Here is a 22,617-nt window from a genome sequence, read left to right as displayed (position 1 = left end):
TTCTGCAAGTTACTGTCCTAAAAAGTGTTTGGGGACCCGGGTCCTGCCCCAGGGGACATGTATCAATGCAAAAAAAAGTTTTAAAAACGTCCGTTTTTTCGGGAGCAGTTATTTTAATAATGATTAAAGTGAAACAATAAAAGTGTAATATTCCTTTAAATTTCGTAGCTGGGGGTTGTCATAGCATGCCTGTGAAGGGGCTCATGTTTCTGGTGCTTAGAACTGTCCCTGCACAAAGTGTCATTTATGCAGGAAAAAAAGTCCTTTAAAATCACTCGCAGCTATTATGAATTGTCGGCTCCGTAATACAGAGAACACTCATTGAAAGTCATTGATAAAAAATTAAAAAAATAAATTAAAAAAAAAGCGTGGGGGTCCCCCAAATTCAATTACCAGGCCCTTCAGGTCTGGTATGGATATTAAGGGGAACCCTGCCTCAAATTTAAGAAAAAATTTGACGTGGGGTTCCCCCTAAATATCCATAACCAGACCCTTCAGGTCTGGTATGGATATTAAGGGGAACCCCGCGTCAAATTTAAAAAAAAATTGACGTGGGGTTCCCCCTAAAAATCCATACCAGACCCTTTATCCGAGCACGCAACCTGGCAGGCCGCAGGAAAAGAGGGGGGGACGAGAGAGCGCCCCCCCCTCCTGAACTGTACCAGGCCACATGCCCTCAACATTGGGAGGATGCTTTGGGGGTCTGTGACCCCTCAAAGCACCTTGTCCCCATGTTGATGAGGACAAGGGCCTCATCCCCACAACCGTGGCCGGTGGTTGTGGAGGTCTGCGGGCGGGGGGCTTATCAGAATCTGGAAGCCCCCTTTAACAAGGGGACCCCCAGATCCCGCCCCCCCTGTTTGAAATGGTAAGGGGGTACAAAAGTACCCCTACCATTTCACAAAGAAAGTGTAAAAAATGGTTAAATAAAACAAATACACTTTTGAAAAATTCCTTTATTAAAAATAAAAAAATAAAAAAAAGATTCCAGCGGTGCTAATCCACTCTTGCTATCCAGCAACGGACGGTCATCTCTCCAGCGATGGCTCATCTCATCCAGCGCAGCGATCCATCCTTCTTCTGTCTCCGTGGAGGAGACACTGCAGGCATTCCGGCGGCCTGACGTTTCTTATATACGGAGGGCGGGGCCACCCGTCACCTGACCCCGCCCCCCTCTGACGCAAGGGGAAACCCGGGGTTCCCTGTGACGTATGGGTGACCCCGCACCCCTCTGATGTAACACAGGCAGGTTTCCGTTACATCAGAGGGGGGCGGGGTCACCCATACGTCACGGGGAACCCCGGGTTTCCCCTTGCGTCAGAGGGGGTCGGGGTCAGGTGACGGGTGGCCCCGCCCTCCGTATATAAGAAACGTCAGGCCGCCGGTGTCTTGTCAAATAGCGTCCTCCCTCAGATAGTGTCCCCTGCGTACTGCGCATGTGCAGTACACAGGAACACAGATTCCGAAAATTACAGAGGATGAACGGCGCCTGCGCCGTGAGTCCAGGTTCTATCCCCACTATCCAAGTGGACAGAGAGTTAGAATAAAAAAGAGCCGAGCGGAGCGAGGCCGAGCCCGAAGCGTGGCGAGCAAAGCTCGCCCGCGAGGGGCCCTCTCAAATTCACAACCCTATGTCCGCTTGGATGGTGGAGCTACCACCTCCACTCACGGCGCAGGCGCCGTTCAGCTTCGGAGATTTTCCGAAGCTTCGTCTGCTCCGTACTGCGCATGCACAGTACGGAGCGGACACCATTTGATGGGCGGACTCTATTAGGCAGAACACCGGAATGCCTGTAGTGTCTCCTCCACGGAGACAGAAGAAGGATGGATTCGCTTCGCTGAATGAGATGAGCCATCGCTGGAGAGATGACCGTCCGTCGCTGGATAGCAAGAGTGGATTACCGCCGCTGGAATCTTTTTTTTTATTTTTTTATTTTTAATAAAGGAATTTTTCAAAAGTGTGTTTGTTTTATTTAACCATTTTTTACACTTTCTTTGTGAAATGGTAGGGGTACTTTTGTACCCCCTTACCATTTCAAACAGGGGGGGCCGGGATCTGGGGGTCCCCTTGTTAAAGGGGGCTTCCAGATTCTGATAAGCCCCTCGCCCGCAGACCTCCACAACCACCGGCTACGGTTGTGGGGATGAGGCCCTTGTCCTCATCAACATGGGGACAAGGTGCTTTGAGGGGTCACAGACCCCCAAAGCATCCTCCCAATGTTGAGGGCATGTGGCCTGGTACGGTTCAGGAGGGAGGGGGGGCCGCTCTCTCGTCCCCCCCTCTTTTCCTGCGGCCTGCCAGGTTGCGTGCTCGGATAAAGGGTCTGGTATGGATTTTTAGGGGGAACCCCACGTCAATTTTTTTTAAAATTTGACGCGGGGTTCCCCTTAATATCCATACCAGACCTGAAGGGTCTGGTTATGGATATTTATGGGGAACCCCACATCAAATTTTTTCTTAAATTTGAGGCAGGGTTCCCCTTAATATCCATACCAGACCTGAAGGGCCTGGTAATTGAATTTGGGGGACCCCCACGCTTTTTTTTTTATTTATTTATTTATTTTTTTATCAATGACTTTCAATGAGTGTTCTCTGTATTACGGAGCCGACAATTCATAATAGCTGCGAGTGATTTTAAAGGACTTTTTTTCCTGCATAAATGACACTTTGTGCAGGGACAGTTCTAAGCACCAGAAACATGAGCCCCTTCACAGGCATGCTATGACAACCCCCAGCTACGAAATTTAAAGGAATATTACACTTTTATTGTTTCACTTTAATCATTATTAAAATAACTGCTCCCGAAAAAACTGACGTTTTTAAAACTTTTTTTTGCATTGATACATGTCCCCTGGGGCAGGACCCGGGTCCCCAAACACTTTTTAGGACAGTAACCTTTAAAATTAGCACTTTAGATTTTGAACGTTGGAGTCCCATAGACTTTAATAGGGTTCTAAAGTATGCTATATACTAGCTCCGTCGAATCTTCTTTATACATTCGACAGACACCATAAGCCTTCAAAGACAGATTCGACCGTAATTCATGTGGATTTTCGGACGAATGCAATTTTTGAACGAAAAAACGAAATAAATAAAAACGAATTTCGGGAGTAACTAAATAAATTAAGTTTTCGGACGAAAACGAAATTCCGAAAGGAAATATTTTACTCTGCACATGTCTACAAGGTGCTCATCAAATATTTAGGTTCTTATTTTGCCCTTCATGTGATTCATCCTTGAAAATAGTGTCTCGCAAATAAGGATGAGCCGAACACCCCCCCCCCCCCCCCCCCCCGGTTCGGTTCGCACCAGAACCTGCGAACAGACCTAAACTTCGTGTGAACTTTAGAACCCTATTAAAGTCTATGGGACTTGAACTGTCAAAATCTAAAGTGCTAATTTTAAAGGCTAATATGCAAGTTATTGTCCTAAAAAGTGTTTGCGGACCTGGGTCCTGCCTTAGGGGACATGTATCAATGCAAAAAAAAGTTTTAAAAACTGACGTTTTTTTGGAAGCAGTGATTTTAATAATGGTTAAAGTGAAACAATAAAAGTGTAATATTCCTTTAAATTTCGTACCTGGGGGGTGTTTATAGTATGCCTGTGAAGGGGCGCATGTTTCCCGTCCTTAGAACTGTCCCTGCACAAAGTGTCATTTCTGCAGAAAAAAAAGTCATTTGAAATCACTCGCGGCTATAATGAATTGTCGGCTCCCCGTAATACAGTGAAAAGTCATTGAAAGTCATTGATAAAAAAAAAAGCGTGGGGTTCCACCAAATTCAATTACCAGGCCCTTCAGGTCTGGTATGGATATTAAGGGGAACCCCGCGTCAAAAAAGAAATAAATAACGTGGGGTTCCCCCTAAATATCCATACCAGACCCTTCATCGGAGCACACAACCATACCAGGCCACATGCCCTCAGCACTGGGAGGATGCTTTGGGGGTCTGCGACCCCTCAAAGCACCTTGTCCCCATGTTGATGAGGACAAGGGCCTCATCCCCACAACCCTGGCCAGTGGTTGTGGGGGTCTGCAGACGGGGGTCTTATCAGAATCTGGAAGCCCCCTTTAACAAGGGGACCCCCAGATCCCGCCCCCCTGTTTGAAATGGTAAGAGGGTAAAAAAGTAACCCCTCACAATTTCAAAAAGAAAGTGTAAAATAATGTTAAAAAAGACACACACACACACACACATACACTGTAGAAAAAATCCTTTATTAAAAATAGAAAAAATGAAAAAAAGATTCCAGCGGTGGTAATCCACTCTTGCTATCCATTGACGGATGATCATCTCTCCGGGGTCCAGCGATGGCTGATCTGATCCAGCGACAGGTGATCTCTCCCTCCAGCGCAGCGCTGTCCAACCATCCTCTGTCTCCACTGGCAGAGACACTGCGGGGATCCCGGCAGCCTGACATTTCTTATATGAGGAGGGAGGGGCCATCCGTCACCTGACCCTGCCCCCCTCTGATGCAAGTGGGAAAGCCCGGCTTCCCCAATGATGTGTGGCTGACCCCGCCCCCTCTGATGTAATGGAAGCCTGAGTTACATCAGAGGGAGCGGGTCACCCACACATCATTGGGGAAGCCAGGCTTTCCCACTTGCTTCAGAGGGGGCAGGGTCAGGTGTTCCCTGCCCTCCTCATATAAGAAATGTTAGGCTGCCGGGATCCCCACAGTGTCTCTGCCAGTGGAGACAGAGGAGGCAAGAGTGGAGGTGGAGGCAAGAGTGGATTACCACCGCTGGAATCTTTTTTTCATTTTTTTTTTATTTTTATTAAAGGACTTTTTCAACGGTGTGTGTGTGTCTTTTTTAACATTCTTTTACACTTTCTTTGTGAAATGGTAAGGGTACTTTTGTACCCCCTTACCATTTCAAACAGGGTGGGGCCGGGATCTGGGGGTCTCCTTGTTAAAGGGGGCTTCCAGATTCTGATAAGCCCCCACCCGCAGACCCCCACAACCACCGGCCAGGGTTGTGGGGATGAGGCCCTTGTCCTCATCAACATGGGGACAAGGTGCTTTGAGGGGTCAAAGACCCCCAAAGCATCCTCCCAATGTTGAGGGCATGTGGCCTGGTACGGTTCAGGAGGGGGAGCGCTCTCTCGTCCTCCCTCTTTTCCTGCGGCCTGCCAGGTTGCGTGCTCGGATAAAGGGTCTGGTATGGATTTTTAGGGGGAACTCCACGCCATTTTTTTTAATTTGGCATGGAGTTCCCCTTAAAATCCATACCGGACCTGAAGGGCCTGGTAATTGAATTTGGGGGAACCCCCCGCTTTTTTTTTTTTTTTTTTTATCAATGACTTTCAATGACTGTTCTCTGTATTACGGGGAGCCGACGATTCATTAGAGCCACAGGTGATTTTAAATGACTTTTTTTCCTGCAGAAATGACACTTTGTGCAGGGACAGTTCTAAGCACGGGAAACATGCGCCCCTTCACAGGCATATTATAGACACCCCCAAGGTGCGAAATTTAAAGGAATGTTACACTTTTATTGTTTCACTTTAAGCATTATTAAAATCACTGCTCCCAAAAAAACAGCAGTTTTTAAAACTTTTTTTTGCATTGATACATGTCCCCTGGGGCAGGACCCAGGTCCCCAAACACTTTTTAGCACAATAACTAGCATATTAGTAGGGATGAGCCGAACAACTCCCGGTTCGGTTTGCACCAGAACTTTCGAACGGACCCAAAATTCATACGAACTTTAGAACCCCATTGAAGTCTATGAGACTCGAACGTTTCGAAATTAAAAGTGCTAATTTTATGGCTAATATGCAAGATACTGTCCTAAAAAGGGTTTGGGGACCTGGCTCCTGCCCCAGGGGACATGGGTCAATGCCTAAAATGTTTTTAAAAATGGCCATTTTGGCGGGAGCACTGATTTTAATGATGATTAAAGTGAAAAAAAAGTGAAATATTACTGTAAATATCGTGCCTGGGGGGTATCTATAGTATGCCTGTGAAGTACCACGTGTTTCCCGTGTTTAGAACAGTCCCTGCACAAAATGACATTTAACGGAAATAACGTCATTTAAAACTGCTTGCGATTTTAATGTTATATCTGGTTCCGGCAATATGGATGAAAATCATTGAGAAAAATGGCATGGGTAGCCCCCCTGCCCATTACCAGCCCCTTTGGGTCTTGTACGGATATTAAGGGGAACCCCGTACCCAGGCCCTATATACTCAGAACAGCAGTATACAAACAAGACAGGGACTGTGTAGGTTTGTTGTGTTAAGTAGAATCTGTTTGTAATTTTCAACTGGTACATTTTTAAAGTGTAGCTCCAGTTAAAAAATCTATTTTTAAGCTTTTTAGAAAACATAGGGAAGGGTTATCACCCCTGTATAATTTGTTTTGCTGTCCATCTTTTTTCATCTCACTTGCTGTTGTCTCCTTCCGTTTGCAAGTAGGAGACGTTTGTAAGTTGGATGTTTAAAGTAGGGGCCTGCCCTATATGCTCTGCAGAAATGGCAGAACAAGGTGTTGGTTTTGCCACAACATTGTAAGCCCTCAAAGTGACTCATGGTGGGCGCTGGAGTGCCCTGCTGTGAACGATTATATCAAGAATTGTAATTACATGCCATTGTTGAACAGTGGTAGAAAAATTGACCTTTGGTGGTTGTGGTGCTGGTGCCACAACACTATAAGTCCTCACAGTTACTCTCGGTGGGCACAGGAACGGGCCCTGCTGTGAAAAATTATATCAAGAATTGTAATTACATGCCCCTGTTAAACAGGGGCTGAAAAATTGGGCCTTAGGCATTGGTGCTGGTGCCACGACACTGCAACCTCTCCCATATACTCTAGTTGTGGTGCAGGAATGAGCCCTGCTACAAAGCATTGCATCAAAAATTGTAATTAAACGCCCCTGTTAAACAAGGGCTGAAAAATTGGGCTGCTGGCGCTGGTGCTGGTGCCACGACACTGCAACCTCTCCCATATACTCTAGTTGTGGTGCAGGAATGAGCCCTGCTGCAAAGCATTGCATCAAAAATTTTAATTAAATGCTCCTTCTGACCGATGCCTCAGCAACCAGTTGTCCAGGACCAGGAGTTTGTAACCTCCCAGTCTCTGGGAACGCGTTGCACAGACCTTTCTGCAAGGCCTCCCGGAGATGTCTCATCCTCTGCTCCCTCTGCGACGGCATGATAAGGTCGGCAACCTTACCCTTGTACCGTGGATCAAGGAGAGTGGCCAGCCAGTAATGGTCCCTCCCCTTGATCCGAAGAATACGAGGATCCTTCCGCAGGCTTTGCAGGATCAGGGAGGCCATGCAGCGTAGGTTAGCTGAGGCATTCGGTCCGGAGTCCTCTGGGTCACTAAGGACAACATGATCCGCAGCTACCTCCTCCCAGCCACGTACAAGTCCACGGGTTTCTTGGGACTGTATATCATCCCTACAAGACTGCTGCTGCTGCTGATGCTGAGTGCCAGCCTCCACCTCCATGCTGACACAATCATCCTCCTCCTCCTCCTCATCCTCTTCCTGTTTGATGGGTGGCACAGCAGGAACACTGTCTGGATAAAGGGGGCCTTGAGAGGCAAGGAAGTCCTCCTCTTACTGCCTCTGTTCTGCCTCAAGTGCCCTGTCCATTATTCCACGCAGCGTATGCTCCAAGAGGTGGACAAGAGGTACAGTGTCACTGATGCATGCACTGTCACTGCTCACCATCCTTGTGGCCTCCTCAAACGGTGACAGGCAGTGCTTGCATCCCTGATCATGCCCCACTGGCGTGGTGAGAAAAAACCGAGCTCCCTTGACCCTGTCCTGGTGCCGTAGTCGCACAGGTACTCATTGATGGCCCTCTGCTGCGTGTGCAGCCACTGCAGCATGGCCAATGTTGAGTTCCACCTGGTGGGCATGTCACATATAAGGCGGTTCTTGGGCAGGTTCAACTCCTTTTGGAGCTCAGCCAGCCGAGCACAGGCATTAAATGATCAGCGGAAATGCACACAGACTTTCCTGGCCTGCTTGAGGACATCCTGTAAGCCTGGGTACCTGCCCAAGAACAGCTGCACCACCAGGTTAAGGACGTGAGCCACTCAGGGCACATGGGTCAGTTGTCTCTGTCGGAGGGCGGAGAGAAGGTTGGTGCCATTGTCGCAAACCACCATTCCTGGCTTAAGCTGGCGTGGCATCAACCACCTCTCGGCCTGCCCCTGCAGAGCTGACAAAACATCTTCCCCAGTGTGGCTCCTGTCCCCCAAACAAACCAGCGCAAGCACGGCATGGCATTGTTTTGCCTGCGTACTTGCGTAGCCCCTGGAACGCCTACGGAGCACCGCTGGTTCTGAGGACAGAGCACTGGAAGAGGCCATGGAGGAAGAAGAAGAGAAGGGGTGGAGGAGAGAGGTGTGTCACAACCAATAGTAGCATTTTGGAGGCGTGGTGGTGGAACAACCTCCAACACTACTGCACCTTGTCCTGCATCCTTCCCAGCTGCCAGAAGAGTGACCCAATGGGCCGTGAAAGACAGGTAATGTCCCTGTCCATGCCTGCTGGACCATGAGTCAGCGGTAATATGCACCTTACCGCTTACCGCCCTGTCCAGCGAGGCAAGGACATTGCCTTCCACATGCCGGTAGATAGCCGGAATCGCCTTCCGTGAGAAAAAGGCGTTTGGGGACCTGTCACTGAGGAACCGCACATTGTACAAACTCACGGAAGGGGGCCGAGTCTACCAACTGAAAAGGCAGCAGTTGAAGTGCTAGCAATTTATCCAAGCTAGCATTCAACCGCTGGGCATGTGGATGGTTGGGAGTGAACTTCTTTCGGCGGTCCAGCGGCTGGGGCAGGGACATTTGCCTGCTATAATCGGACGTGGGTGTACTGCTAGCAGAGTGCCCGGAAGCACTTGGCTGTGACACACCTAATTCTACACCTTCATTCCTCTCAGAGCAGGTTTCAGAGAGGACTGAAGGTCTAGTGGGGTTGGAGATCCCAGCTGATGAGGAGCAAGGAGAGGTCCGCTTTGTTCTTTGGTGTGGGTCTTTGAGGTACGCTTGCCAACGAGCTGCATGGCAGGTCAACATATGTCTGGTCAAGCATGTGGTGCCCAAGCTGCTGATGTTTTGGCCACGCGCGATACGCTTGAGACATATGTTGCAAATAGCAGCTGTGCGATCTGATGAACTCGTCTCAAAAAAGGCCCACACCAAAGAACTTTTAGAATAACACGAATAGGCAGCGCCCTGCACAGGCGGCGCTCTGCGGTGAGATTCAGTCAGTGTGCTGCCCCTAAGCTGGCCCCCGGAGGGCATCCTGCCTCTTAGACATGTGCCTCCTCCTCCTCCCTCCTACCAGGCACCCACGTGGAGTCAGTGCCCTCATCATGCCCTCCCTCTTCTTCGCTGGAGCAAACCTGGCAGTATGCTGCAGCTTGTGGAACATGACTGCCAGATTGCTGTCCTTCTTGAGCATCCCCTCTCTCTGCGCTCACGCTACTGCCTTCCTCTAGCTGAGTATCATCATCAGAGCCTACAAAACACTGGGCATACTCCTGGAGCATGTACCCAACACTGTGCTCAAAGAGTTCAGGAGACTCCTCAGGAGGACGTGGTGGGTCTAGGGAAGGAGTCAATGATGATGACATTGAGGGGAGGGAAGACGATGCGTTGGCACCTCCTTTGCTAGTACCCTGAGCCTGGGTGAGAGAGGATGAGGAGGATGAAGAGGGCTTGGTCATCCACTCTACCAAGTCTTCGGCATGTTGCAGCTCAACATGTCCAGCTGCCGAAAAGAAGGACAAGCGTGTCCCATGGCCACGTGCTGATGATGACAATGCATCGCGTCCACGACCAGCACTGTTGTCTCTAGACACAGAGCCTGCTTGCCATCTTTTATCGGCTCGCGCCTGTCTGCCTCTCCTTGCTGGCCTTCCAGGCATGGTAATGGCCTGAAGGGAGATGGGGAAAACCAGCAATTGGGTAGTGTATATTGTGCTGGAGGCACACACAACACCCACTCCTGCAGATGGCAGATGGCTCAATTAGAGAAGAGCTATGTAGGTGGATATAACGGTGTATACTGAGGTCAGGGCATACAGACAGCATACACAATCTCCTACAACTGACTGCAAGCTCTATTTAAAAAGAGCAATATAGCTAGCTATATAGGTGGATATAACGGTGTACTCTGCGGTCAGGGCACACAGACAGCATGCACAATCTCCTACAGCTGACTGCAAGCTCTATTTAAAAAGAGCAATATAGCTAGCTATATAGACGGATATAACAGTGTATTCTGCGGTCAGGGCACGCAGACAGCACGCACAATCTCCTACAACTGACTGCAAGCTCAAAAAAGAGCAAGATAGTTAGCTATATAGGGGAATATAATGGTGTATTCTGCGGTCAGGGCACGCAGACAACAACCACTACAGAAGAGCAAGAACGCTAAATCGGCCAATAACAAACGGTGTATACTGTGTTGAAGGTACACAGAGAACACCCACTAACTCCTACAGACACCAACACACTACAGAAGGCCGCCGCGCTGGCGGCCTTATATAGTGTGGGGCGTGTACTACACAGCCTGAGCTATGATTGGCCAATCATGGCTCTCCTTGCTGCCGGCGCTGTGATTGGCCAAGCATGCGGGGTCACAGTGCATGCTTGGCCAATCATGAGCCAGCAATGCACTGCGGCCGTGAGCGCCACATGAAATTGACGCAAACGGCCCATAACGTTCGGTATTCGCCGAACGGGCGAATAGCCGATGTTCGAGTCAAACGTATGTTTGACTCGAACACGAAGCTCATCCCTACATATTAGCCTTTAAAATTAGCACTTTCGATTTCTCCCATAGACTTGTACAAGGTGTTCCGCGGCTTTTCGAATTTGCCGCGAACACCCCAAATTGTTCACTGTTCGCCGAACAGGCGAACAGGCAATGTTCAAGACTCAAACTCGAAGCTCATCCCTACTTACAAATATAGGTGCTACCAAAGACTTGAATAAGGTGTGGTTCTGAAGAGCGGGATATTTTTTCTTTGGTAGGATAAAACTTATGCCGCGTACACACATAGGGGACTATCCGACGGACTTAGTCTGGCGGACTTCCCGCCAGACTGTCCGTCGGACTTTCCGAACGGGCTACTTGCCCACACACGGCACTTTTTCAGCGGACTAATACGGCGTACTAAGTCCGCCGTACTATGCGCCCTACTTTTGAAATGAACGGACTCGCCCACACACGTGGAGGAAAGTCCGCTCATTTCAAGCGGGTCTCCAGGTAGGCGGGGCCCACGAAGGAGACGTCGCAGGCCCCGCCACCTGGTATGGACTTAAAGGGGAACCCCAATGTCGAAAAAAATCTGCGTGGGGGTCCCCCCAGGTCCACATCAGACCCTTGTCCGAGCACACTACCCGGCCAGCCAGGAAAGGGGGCGACGAGCGAACGCCCCCCTCCTGAGCCGTACCAGTCCGTGTGCCCTCAACATGGGGGGTGCCTTTGGGAAGGGGGGCCACACGGCCCCCCCCTCCCCAAAGCACCTTATCCCCATGTTGATGAGGACAAGGGCCTCTTCCCGACAACCCTGGCCGTTGGTTGTCGGGGTCTGCGGGGGGAGCTTATCGGAATCCGGGAGCCCCCTTTAATAAAGGGGCCCCCGGATACCGGCCCCCCACCCTATGTGAATGAGTATGGGGTACAATGTACCCCTACCCATTCACTTGTAAAATAAAGCACAAAAAAAAACACAACACACAAGATAAAATAGTTTATTGCACAGCTTCGGGGGTCTTCTCGCCGGACTCCTCCACTATCTTCTTCTAGCTCTTTTACTAGCGGAGGAGCCCGGCTTTCTTCCTCGTCACGACCTCTTCTTCCGACTTCGGGGGTCTTGTCCCCCTCTTCAGTTCTTCTGCCGGGCCACCGCGCCTTCTTCTAGCTCTTTTACAGGCGGTGGCCCGGTCTTCTGTCCTTGTCCTCATCAACATGGGGACAAGGTGCTTTGGGGTGGAGGGGCCGCGCGGCCCCCCTTCCCCAAGGCACCCCACCATGTTGAGGGCCTGGTACGGCTCAGGAGGGGGGGCGCTCGCTCATCCCCCCTTTCCTGGCCAGTTGGGTACCGTGCTCGGACAAGGGTCTGATGTGGACCTGGGGGGACCCCCACGCCGATTTTTTTCAGCGTTGGGGTTCCCCTTTAAGTCCATACCAGGTGGTGGGGCCTGCGACGTCTCCTTCGCGGGCCCCGCCTACCTGGAGACCCGCTCGAATGAGCGGACTTTTCTCCGGGCGGGAAAAGTCAGTTCATTTCAAAAGTACGGCGGACTGGCACACACACGGCCGGATTGTCCGCCGAAATGCGAGTCCGGCGGGAAGATTGGAGTGCAAAACGACTTTCTAAGTCCGCCGTAAAAAAGTATGCCGGAGGCTACAAACGGGGGATTGTCCGGCGGACTTCAGTTTGCCGGACTTTTCCACCCGATTGTTTGATCGTGTGTACGCGGCATTAGTCTTAAAATACTTAAGTCCAGTAAGGAGACACTGTCATATTTTCTTCTACCACATGTGTTCATTAAGTATAAATGCATTTTTACAAAAATTTTGTGTTGGGCTGCATTAATAGCCATCTTGGGCTGCATGCAACCTGTGGGCCACAGGTTGGATACCCCCACTTTATATATATATATATATATATATATATATATAATATAAAACAGCAAGATGTATTATACTCACAAACGAGTATTGATGGAAGGCAAAATCAATAAAGCAAAATCCACTGTTCTGAACATCGGCAAGGCAGGACCTGACGTTGAGTGGATCGAAATGATACCTCAAAATTACTGACACGTTTCGGGGGAGAACCCCTTTCCTCAGAGCCTAAACGGGCAATAGCAGGCCAGGTCAGCAACCAATATCATACAGGATTCAAGCAGACCAGTCTGTGCTTTAAATAGGCCGTCTGGTGCCAAAGGAAGCTCTGGACGCGCTCCCGCGAGTGCGTGCTTTTTTGCGTGCATGCGCACGTGCAAACGCATTCCTGGGGATATATATTTGCCTGTGCACGATTCTATGGCCAATAGTGTGCGCACGTCCCATCGCCGACGTTTCACAGCAGCTTCCTGACACTGATGATCCTGCCAGTTACACACTTCCTGTCCTAGAAAGACCACCCTCACAACATACTTACTGCACCGCATCTATGTGTAGCAGCGTTGTCACTCTTGGCTGTTTTCCTAATCAGATCAACAAACGCATCCCCTGTCCTCATCTTCATTGCACAGTTTATTTGTAGCTTTCAGAGGATAGCTGGAAAGGGTGATAACATGGTTTGAGATAGTTCAGTGCACAGGAGTCTACAAGGACAATGGAGTTTTGGCAAGATCAACCGGTATTTCGTTGAAGAAAATATACTTGGCCTAGAAAATTGATTGCTAACACCTTATCTAAAGACGGATATCCTGAAATATATTAGAACCAACGGCAGGTTCTACAAAGATAAAATATTCAAAATTAGGTTTCAAAAGACAGTTATTGCCAGTTAAAACACCACACACCTGCCAGGGGAGATAAAGCAAAGGATATATTTATATACAAATAAGTCCGCCAGAACAACCGCCAAACTAGTTAAACCAAGTTTTCGTTAAATCAATCAATCTCCTGCCAAGACTTGTTACCTTAGATACAAAGAAGCAAGTTATTTTTTAGGGAGTGTATGTCATGTCACTTTCAGCACTTCTTTTGTGAAGTAATGCAGAACAAGAATGTGCTTTGTTTCACCTTTGTTCCACATTTACTTTTCTGTTTCATCAGAATAGAATAAAGGAACTTGCACATTACTAAAAAGGAAGCTATAATCGTTTTGTTCGTTTTTTTTTACTTTCATTTTTTTTTTCGTAATGTGTTTTTAACCACTTGAAGACCGAGCCCTTTTCTGACATTTGTTGCTCCGAAGTTAAAATCAATATTTTTTGCTTGAAAATGACTTAGAACACCCAAAGATTATAAGTATACATACATAGCATTTTTTAGCAGAGACCCTAGAGAATAAAATGGGGGTTGTTGCAATATTTTATGTCACACTTTATTTGCCCAGCGGTCTTTTAAACAAATTTTTTTGGGGAATAAATACACTTTACAGTTTTTTACATTTTTATTAATTAAAGTCATCTCAATTTTTTTGTACAATGTGAAAGATGATGGTATACGAGTAAATAGATACCTGACATGTCATGCTGATTTCAGTGTTTTTGGCGCGTTGTTATTCCCATAGAAATTGATAGAAATGCACGTTTTTTTGATTTGTTGCAGGTTTTCTATTCAATTGAAAAAAAAATCAATAAAATTGTTAATATATGAATAAATAAATGTTAAATAAATACACAACTAACTAAAAATCATCATAAATAAAATACTAATATTTCATTATTCATAAATGATAAGTATTAACCCCCAACCTTAAAATATTAATCAAAATGTATATTTAAAAGTAATTTTATTGTTATTATTATTGTTACATTCATTTTTTTGTTTGAGTGTTCATTTTATTATTTATTATTATTATTATTATTATTATTATTAAAACACCCAAACCCCTCCCCCACAAAAAAATAATAATAATAATAATCATTTTCTCATGCTGACATCACACTGGACAGCTGCAAGATTGGACTGAGTGGTGATAAAGGACCCTATGCAGCATTTGGGTGCCACAACAGCGAGGAAAGTTTGATACTATTAACCCCTTGAACAATGAATCTGCTGGTCAATCTACAATATGATCCTCACAAGTTATAGTATATAGTGCAGGGATATGCAATTAGCGGACCTCCGGCTGTTGCAGAACTACAATTCCCATGAGGCATAGCAAGACTCTGAGGCATGATGGGACTTGTAGTTAGCAACAGCTGGAGGTCCGCTAATTGCTTATCCCTGAGTGGATATATTAATACATTCTTTCTGGGACATATATACATCTAAGCAAGGCTCAACTGGATTCCTTGCTCACTTCCTTGATGGTTGATCGCCCTGAGAATATCCTGGTTCAATGTTTTTATCTTGCACTGGTCACACATCAATCTCTTCATTGAAGAAGTCCATATATTCCCCTGAAGAAGATCGCAAACAAAATATGATTAAAACGCGCTGGGGTTTTTTCTAACAATAACATAGTCACAGAGACATAGTTTCCTTGTGTATTGTTGAATGTTAGTGTCCCTTGGACATTTATTATTTACATTTTCGATATATACCAGAGCTCATGCTGTTGCTGCTGTTTTTTATTGATTTTTATACCAAATTGCACTAATAAAGCATATTTTTTTTTTTATATATCCAACAAGTAAATTTTTTTGTAAGCTGCACAAAAGCCCTTGGGAGTGCTCTTCTCTTTCTTTCCTTACAATTGCAATTGGGCTAGCAGCACCTTATCCACCACAGGGTAGGTGGGTTCCAATTTTTGTTTAAATATTAGTGTTTTTTTTTCTTTTCTGTTAGGGTGTTTAGTTATTTATTATTATTTAATTTAGAAAACATTTTTAATAAAGTAATAATAATGTATTTATTGTTAGGGTGTTTAGTTATTTATTATGTTATTTTATTATTTTAAGAGTTAGAGGTTATGTTTAGGGGTTAATTATTTCTTTATTAGTACTTAGTATTCATGTATTGAATTTATTTATGATTTTTTTTGTATTGTATTATTATTATTATTAGTAGTAGTAGTAGTAGTAGTAATATTAACACCCTAACCCTAACAAAAAAATAAAAATAAATAACCCTAACCCCACCCCTAATTCTAACCATAACCTAACCTTAACACAAACCCCTTACCCTAATGAAAAAAAAATAAATAAATAATAATAATAATAATAAATGAATAATAATAAAATAAATAAAAACGAATGGAAAAGCTAAAAAATCTGATATACCTACCACCAAATGATGCAACAGATGATAGTTCTCTCTATTGGCTAATAAAAAAAACAGCAAAGCTCAAAAACACTATATAAAAACGTGCATAAAAAAATAGCCAAAATCTTGCTCAAAAACACTGGAAAAATGCGTAACGAGCCCCAGAAGATTTTAGCCCCTTCCTGACCAGTGCACTTTTTGCGATTCGGCACTGCGTCGCTTTAACTGACAATCGCGCGGTCGTGCGACATTGCACCCAAACAAAATTGATGTCCTTTTTTTCCTACAAATAGAGCTTTCTTTTGGTGGTATTTAATGCGCTAAAAACAAAAAAAGAGTGACAATTTTGTAAAAAAAAAAGCAATATTTTTTACTTTTTGCTATAATATCCCCCAAAAATATATAAAAAAACAATTTTTTTTCCTCAGTTTAGGCTGATATATATTCTTCTACATATTTTTGGTAAATAAAAATCGCAATAAGCGTATACTGATTCGTTTGCGCAAAAGTTATAGAGTCTACAAAATAGGGAATAGTTTTATGGCAATTTTATTATTATTATTTTTTTATTAGTAATGGCGGTGATCTGCAATTTTTATCGGCACTGCTACATTATGGCGGACACGCCAGACACTTTTGACACTATTTTGTCATTTATACAGCGATCAGTGCTATAAAAATGCACTGATTACTGTGTAAATGACACTGGCAGGGAAGGTTAACCACTAGGTGACGATCAAGGGGTTAAGTGTGTCCTAGGGAGTGATTCTAACTGTGGGGGCGGTGGGCTTCCACAGAGAGCAGTGATCTCTGTCATGTGACTAGGCAGAATGGGGAAATACCTTGTTTACATAGGCATTTCCCTGTTCTGCGGATCCATGACATGATCGCCGGGACACTGGCGGCCATAGAGTCCATGGGTCCCGCGGGCACGTCCCGCTGTACGCGGCGTGCACGGGCACGCCCGCTAGCCCCGCCAATTAAAGGGGACGTACAGAACCACTTGCTGGCCATTGTGCCGATGTATATTGGCGTGCAGTGGTCAGCAAGTGGTTAAAGATGCTACTCACAGGTGTGAAGGCAGCCTTAGTGTCCATGCACACTAGGAGCCGAAAAAGCGATATAAAACAGCTCATATTGCACAAGAGTTTAGGAGAGTTTATTGGCATTTGCTTTTATACGTGTTTTTTTTCCCAAAACATTCCCCTCTGCTCATTTTCCATTATAATCAATGTACATTTGAAAATGCTGAATGCTCCAAAACTCATAGTTTAGGCACGTTTATGAGCGTTTAGCATTTTTACATTTTTTTGACTTGGATGTGTTTTATAGCAGAAAGTAAAATATATAATTTTTTGTTTTTCAAAATTGTTGGTCTTTTTTTTTTTTTTTTTTTTTTGTTTATAGCGCAAAAAAAATTAAATACCACCAAAAGAAAGCTCTATTTGTGGGAAAAAAGGGGCGTCCATTTTATTTGGATACAGCGTCGCACGGCCAAGCAATTGTCAGTTAAAGAGGATATAAACCCTGGTGGGTTTTACTTCCTCTTTGTTTCCCTGCAAAAGTAAAGCATAATGGGCTACGATGCATTGCATCGTAGCCCATTATGTGTCACTTACCTGACACAGGAGCCAGCGATGTCACCGCTGTCCCCTCTTCCATGAAGCGTCCATCTTCCTTCCAGGTATCGCGACTCTAGTACTGTGATTGGCTGGAGCCGCAATGACGTCACTCCCGCGCATGCCGCCACTAACGGCATGCTCGCCGTTAGCAATGGCACGCTCAGTGTGCCTGCACGCCGCTATCTACTACGCAAATATCGCCTAAACCGTGTAGTTTTAGGAGATATTACAGGTAAGCCTTAATCTAGGCTTACCTGTAGGTAAAAGTGGTCTGTAAGGGTTTACAACCACTTTAAAGTAACGCAGTGCCATATCGCAAAAAATGGCCTGGTCATGAAGGGGGGCAAACCTTCTGGAGTTGAAGTGGTTAAGTCCCATGCAGATTTGGTGTTTAGCTATACTGCATGGAATCCTGTCATTTTGGTTTGTGCAGAAAGCCCCGATTGCGGCAACTTGTAAAACTCTATGAGAGGCTAAAAGATGCTGATGCTGGGTGGGTCTGATGGTGCTCAAAGTGGTAGTAACATTTAGGGCACTATGGGCCATGAGCATTCATCCCTGGGTGTATACTGCCCTAAGCATTCTTACCACTTGGTGCATTGTCCAGCATAAGGCCAAAAGTTGCTTCCCCTTAGAGAACAATGTAATAAAGTCTTCTCACGCCCCCCTTTTAAAGGCACCACCCAAGATTTTCACCTTTTTTGCTTTGTATATTTTATTTTTACAGACATTTGCTTGGCATGAAAGAGACAACCATGTGGGTCCTCCCCCTCAAAAATTTAAAACTCTTTATACAAGCTATCAAAGAAAATAGATGAGACGTTTCATGGATGTGAGTTTCAGGTTGGTGGGTCTTCTACTTCTTGGTCAATGATGCAAGCCCTCATAGCTCCCAACTGTCCCAGATTTCGAGGGACTGCCCCTAAATTTTGGAGCAATGTCCCTCTGTCCCTCTTTCCTCCTCATTTGTCCCTCATTTTGGTCTGATCTCTATAGTTGTATATACAATGCACTTTTTATCTTTCAAAAGTTTCGCCAGTGCTAAACCTTTCATCAAAATTCTGAATTGCTGCATTTGTAAAGTTTAAAAGCCATTATAAAGGAATAGGAGTGGTAAAAAAAGGATTTAATTGACCTTTTTTTTGGTTAGTTCTCCTTTAAGGGGGTTTGTGTCATGGTTATGCAGTGATCTTCCTCTGTTTGCTTACCTCTCCTCATGTGTTCAGACTAAGAGGCCAGCCACTTCCACCTGGTGGTTTTTATAACCTCTCCTCTAAGCATGGCTCCACCCCAGACCCTATCAGGGAGCCCTATATTAACCTGTGCACTGCAAGCCAGTGGTGCTGATCAACCATTGTGTATCCACTGTGTGTTTGGCTTCCTGTTTCCTGCTTGCGCTCTACGTTTGACTCTGTTACCGACCTTTTTGTGTTCTCAGAGATTCCTGTCTGCTTGTGACCTTGACCTTTTGCATGTCTCCGACCATCCCTGTCTGCCTGTGACCCTGAACCTTTGGCGTGTACTCTGTTGTTCCTGTCTGCTAGTTGCCCTGACCTCTGCCTTATCCCCTTACTATTCTTGTAATTTCAGCCTGCTGCTTCCTTCTCCTGTAGTCTACTGTGAGTGTGAGCTGTGAGACTCTAGGGGCCGCGACCTGGAGCCAGACTGCAACGAAGTCCATCCTCACCACTGGAGGCTCTGGCGAACACCCACTGGCTCTTAAACTCCGTGCCCTGGGGATTCCATGCTCTAGCTCCCATTGGGATCTGTGTTAGTGATCCAGTAGACCTGTGTCCTGAAGCTCCCTGAGTACAATCCGCAGCAGTCAGGCCTAAGGTCCACTACCTAGCAGTGCACTTACGACTCCTATGGAGTGCATCTGTCACCTGGTCTCAGGTGACCTGACAGTTTGATCAGCCATGGACCCAGCTGATGTGCCGCTATACGCAGATGATCCATTGCAGGGCTTAGTTCGCAGACTTGAGACCCAAGAATCACTTCAGACCCAGGTGATGCGATTCCTTCAGGATTTGGCATCCAGTTTTGAACAGGTTCAGGCCTCATTAGGACCCCTGCTTCAACAACCTCAACCTCTATCTGCCGCTGCACCTATCGCATCAGTTGCAGCCACACATTCATTACAACTACCAGCTCCGGCCCGTTTCTCTGGGGACTCCAAGGCTTGCAGGGGGTTCCTTAGCCAGTGCACAATTCATTTTGAACTTCAGCCCCAAAACGTCCTGTCTGATCAGGCGAAAGTAGCATATATCATTTCCCTCCTGTCCGGCGAGGCTCTAGTATGGGCTGCCCCTCTGTGGGAACTGAATGATCCAGTGGTTTTTAGCCTGTCTGATTTCTTGAAACTTTTTCGGAATATCTTCGAGGAACCGGGTCGTGTCTCCTCAGTGGCTAGCGCTCTTTTACGTCTCCGTCAAGAGTCCGCTTCTGTGGGACAGTATGCTCTTCAGTTCCGTATCCTCACAGCTGAATTGAGCTGGAATAATGAGGCCCTAGTTGCAACCTTTTTACATGGTCTCTCTGATAGAGTGAAGGATGAATTAGCAGGAAGATCCCTTCCTGCTGATCTGGACAGTGTCATCACCTTGTGTAACCAGATCGATATTCGCTTTCCGGAGAGGGCCCTGGAAAAAAGACGCCAGCACTCCCCGTTCTTTAGGCAGCCTGAGCTCCCAGTTCCTTTCTCTTTGATCCGAGGAGCACCCCCTGCCTGCTGAGGAACCTATGCAGTTGGGCTGGACAAAGTTATCTCCTGAAGAACGCGCTAGGTTTAGAACTCTGGGCCTATGCCTCTATTGTGGGGCCAAAGGTCATTTCCGTGACACTTGTTCTGTTCGTCCGGAAAAACGCTCAGGGCTAATACATCTGGAAGGTTGAGTATTAGACCCTGAAATATCACCTTCACCTTCTCGTCTTCTCCTTTCTGTGTTGCTTCATGTTGGTGCTTCCTCTCGTTCGGTCTCAGCACATCTGGATTCCAGAGCCGCTGCCAATTTCATGGATTGAGAAACTGCATCCTCCATGAGACTTATCCTTTTGCCCCTTACAACGCCATTGGCGGTCTTGGCGATTGATGGCACTGTTCTCCCAGGAGGCCCTATCCGCTTCCAGACCCTTCCTGTTAAGTTGTCAGTAGGGACACTCCACCAGGAGTGGATATCCTTCTTTGTCTTACCTAAGGCTTCATCTCCTATCATATTAGGTCTTCGTTGGTTACGGCTCCATTCTCCACACGTTGACTGGTCTGCTGGACAGATCCTGGCTTGGAGTTCCTCCTGTTCCTCTTCCTGCCTACTCAAGGGTACCCCAAAAGAGAAACTTCCTGTTGCCACCATCCCAGTATCTTCTGCTCTTTCCGCTGTATATAGCGATCTCTGGGATGTGTCCTGCAATAGTCAGACTGATGCACTCTCTAGATCATGTGGTACTCTGGATGAGGGGCCCACCTATGAATCTGAGTCGATCATTCACTCCAGTTTGCATAACCATTTACCTTTGCCTGTCCCTAATCTCCCTTGGAGGCACAGTCAGGCTAACTTGTCCGCAAGTTCCACAGTCGCTATGCTCTGTGATGCGATTGAGATGGTCACTACACCTGACAATACTATTCAGTCGGCCTCTGCACCAGTTATGCCAGTCCAGCCCATGCCCAGTGAGCTTCCTGCTTCTTGTTCAGGACCTTCTGTAACCTGGCCTCACCCTACTGCTCCTATGTCCCTTCAAACCCGTTTAAGAGGCTCAAGCCATCCTTTGGATAGACTGCCACATTCAACCAGGTGGGGTTTTCAATCTTTTTCTCAGGGCTCTCTGCATTCTGTTTGTGTTTCAGCTATCCAGCTTGACTCTTCTGACACATCACCTTCTAACCAACCTGACCTCAGGGATCTACTGAGCTTTGCTCAGTCTGGTGGTCCTGTGCTGGATGTCTAGCTCATCTTTAAGACCCCTTTCACACCACACCGCACCTTGCGTCGGCGGTAAAACGCCGCTATTTTTAGCGGCGTTTTACCGCCGGATTTGCGGCGCATTTCGGCCGATAGCGGGGCGCTTTTACCCCCGCTAGCGGCCGCGAAAGGGTTAAAACCGCCGGCAATATGCCGCAATAGCGGCGTTTTGCCGGCGGCATTACAGCGCTGCCCCATTGATTTCAATGGGCAGCATTGGTGGAGGAGCGGTAAACACACCACTCCTTCACCGCTCCAAAGAAGCTGCTGGCAGGACTTTTTTTCTAACGTCCTGCCAGCGCACCGCTGTAGTGTGAAAGCCCTCAGGCTTTCACACTGCACACAATGGTGCAGCTTCTTTAGGGCGTTTTGCAGGCGCTATTTCTAACGCTATAGTGCCTGAAAAACGCCCTGGTGTGAAAGGGGTCTAAGGGTCTGGGGGACCCTGCTCAGACTCCTGATGGTCTTATCATGCCCTTACCCATTCCTAAAAAGCCTTTAGTCCTCAATAAGTCCTCTCTTCCTCTCGCTACCCTGGCTCCGGTCTCTGAGGATAATCTAAAATATGAGGTTAGTCAAGTTTTGGATTCCCGACTCCATAAAGGCATGGTGATTCTTCACAAAAAATAAAAATTTTATATTTTTATGTTTGAAGCCTGAAATGTGGCAAAAGGCACTGTAAATGTGTTGGAATGGACTAGTCAAAGCCCAGACCTCAATCCAATAAAAAATCTGTGGTCAGACTTAAAGATTGCTTTTCACAAGTGCAAACCATCCAACTTGAAGGAGCTGAAGCAGTTTTGCAATGAGCAATGGGCAAAAATCCAAGTGGTAAGATGTGGCAAGATCATAGAGACTTATCAAAGTCGACTTGGAGCTGTGATAGCTGCAAAAGGTGGCTCTACAAAGTATTGACTTTAGGGGGGTGAATAGTTATGCACATTGACTTTTTCTGTTATTTTGTCCTATTTGTTGTTTGCTTCACAATAAAAAAAAAAAATCTTCAAAGTTGTGGGCATGTTTTGTAAAAAATGATGCAAATCCTCAAACAATCCATGTTAATTCCAGGTTGTGAGGCAACAAAACACGAAAAATGCCAAGGGGGTGAATACTTTTGCAAGGCACTGTACATCCCCCCACTGCATGCTGTGGTTCCTCTC

The 22,617-nt window shown here is 46.4% G+C and overlaps 1 protein-coding gene across 13 annotated transcripts in view; it reads left to right on the top strand.

The window, feature by feature from the left end:
• The window catches only part of LOC143942903 (CD48 antigen-like), a 176,488-nt gene that overhangs the window by 129,105 nt on the left and 24,766 nt on the right, over positions 1 to 22,617 (top strand). For 6 of the 13 annotated variants that reach the window (XR_013264858.1, XR_013264856.1, XM_077464319.1 and 3 more), the window contains one exon: positions 18,223 to 18,338. The exons of 4 other annotated variants lie outside the window; for them this stretch is intronic. Coding sequence is in view for 6 of the 9 variants with exons in the window: in XM_077464319.1 (XP_077320445.1) it covers positions 18,223 to 18,313 (91 nt within the window). In the remaining 3 variants the exon portion in view is untranslated. The remainder of the gene's footprint in view (positions 1 to 18,222; positions 18,339 to 22,617) is intronic. 3 more of the 13 variants (XR_013264857.1, XM_077464317.1, XM_077464315.1) reach the window with 1 other exon arrangement.

Source organism: Lithobates pipiens, unplaced genomic scaffold (genome assembly GCF_037356315.1).
Source record: "Lithobates pipiens isolate NorthernLeopardFrog02 unplaced genomic scaffold, aLitPip1_a1.2 Scaffold_30, whole genome shotgun sequence".
Classification (NCBI taxonomy): Eukaryota; Metazoa; Chordata; class Amphibia; order Anura; family Ranidae; genus Lithobates; species Lithobates pipiens.
The sequence above is the reverse complement of the archived record's forward strand: the minus strand, read 5'-3'. Positions and strand labels throughout refer to the sequence as shown.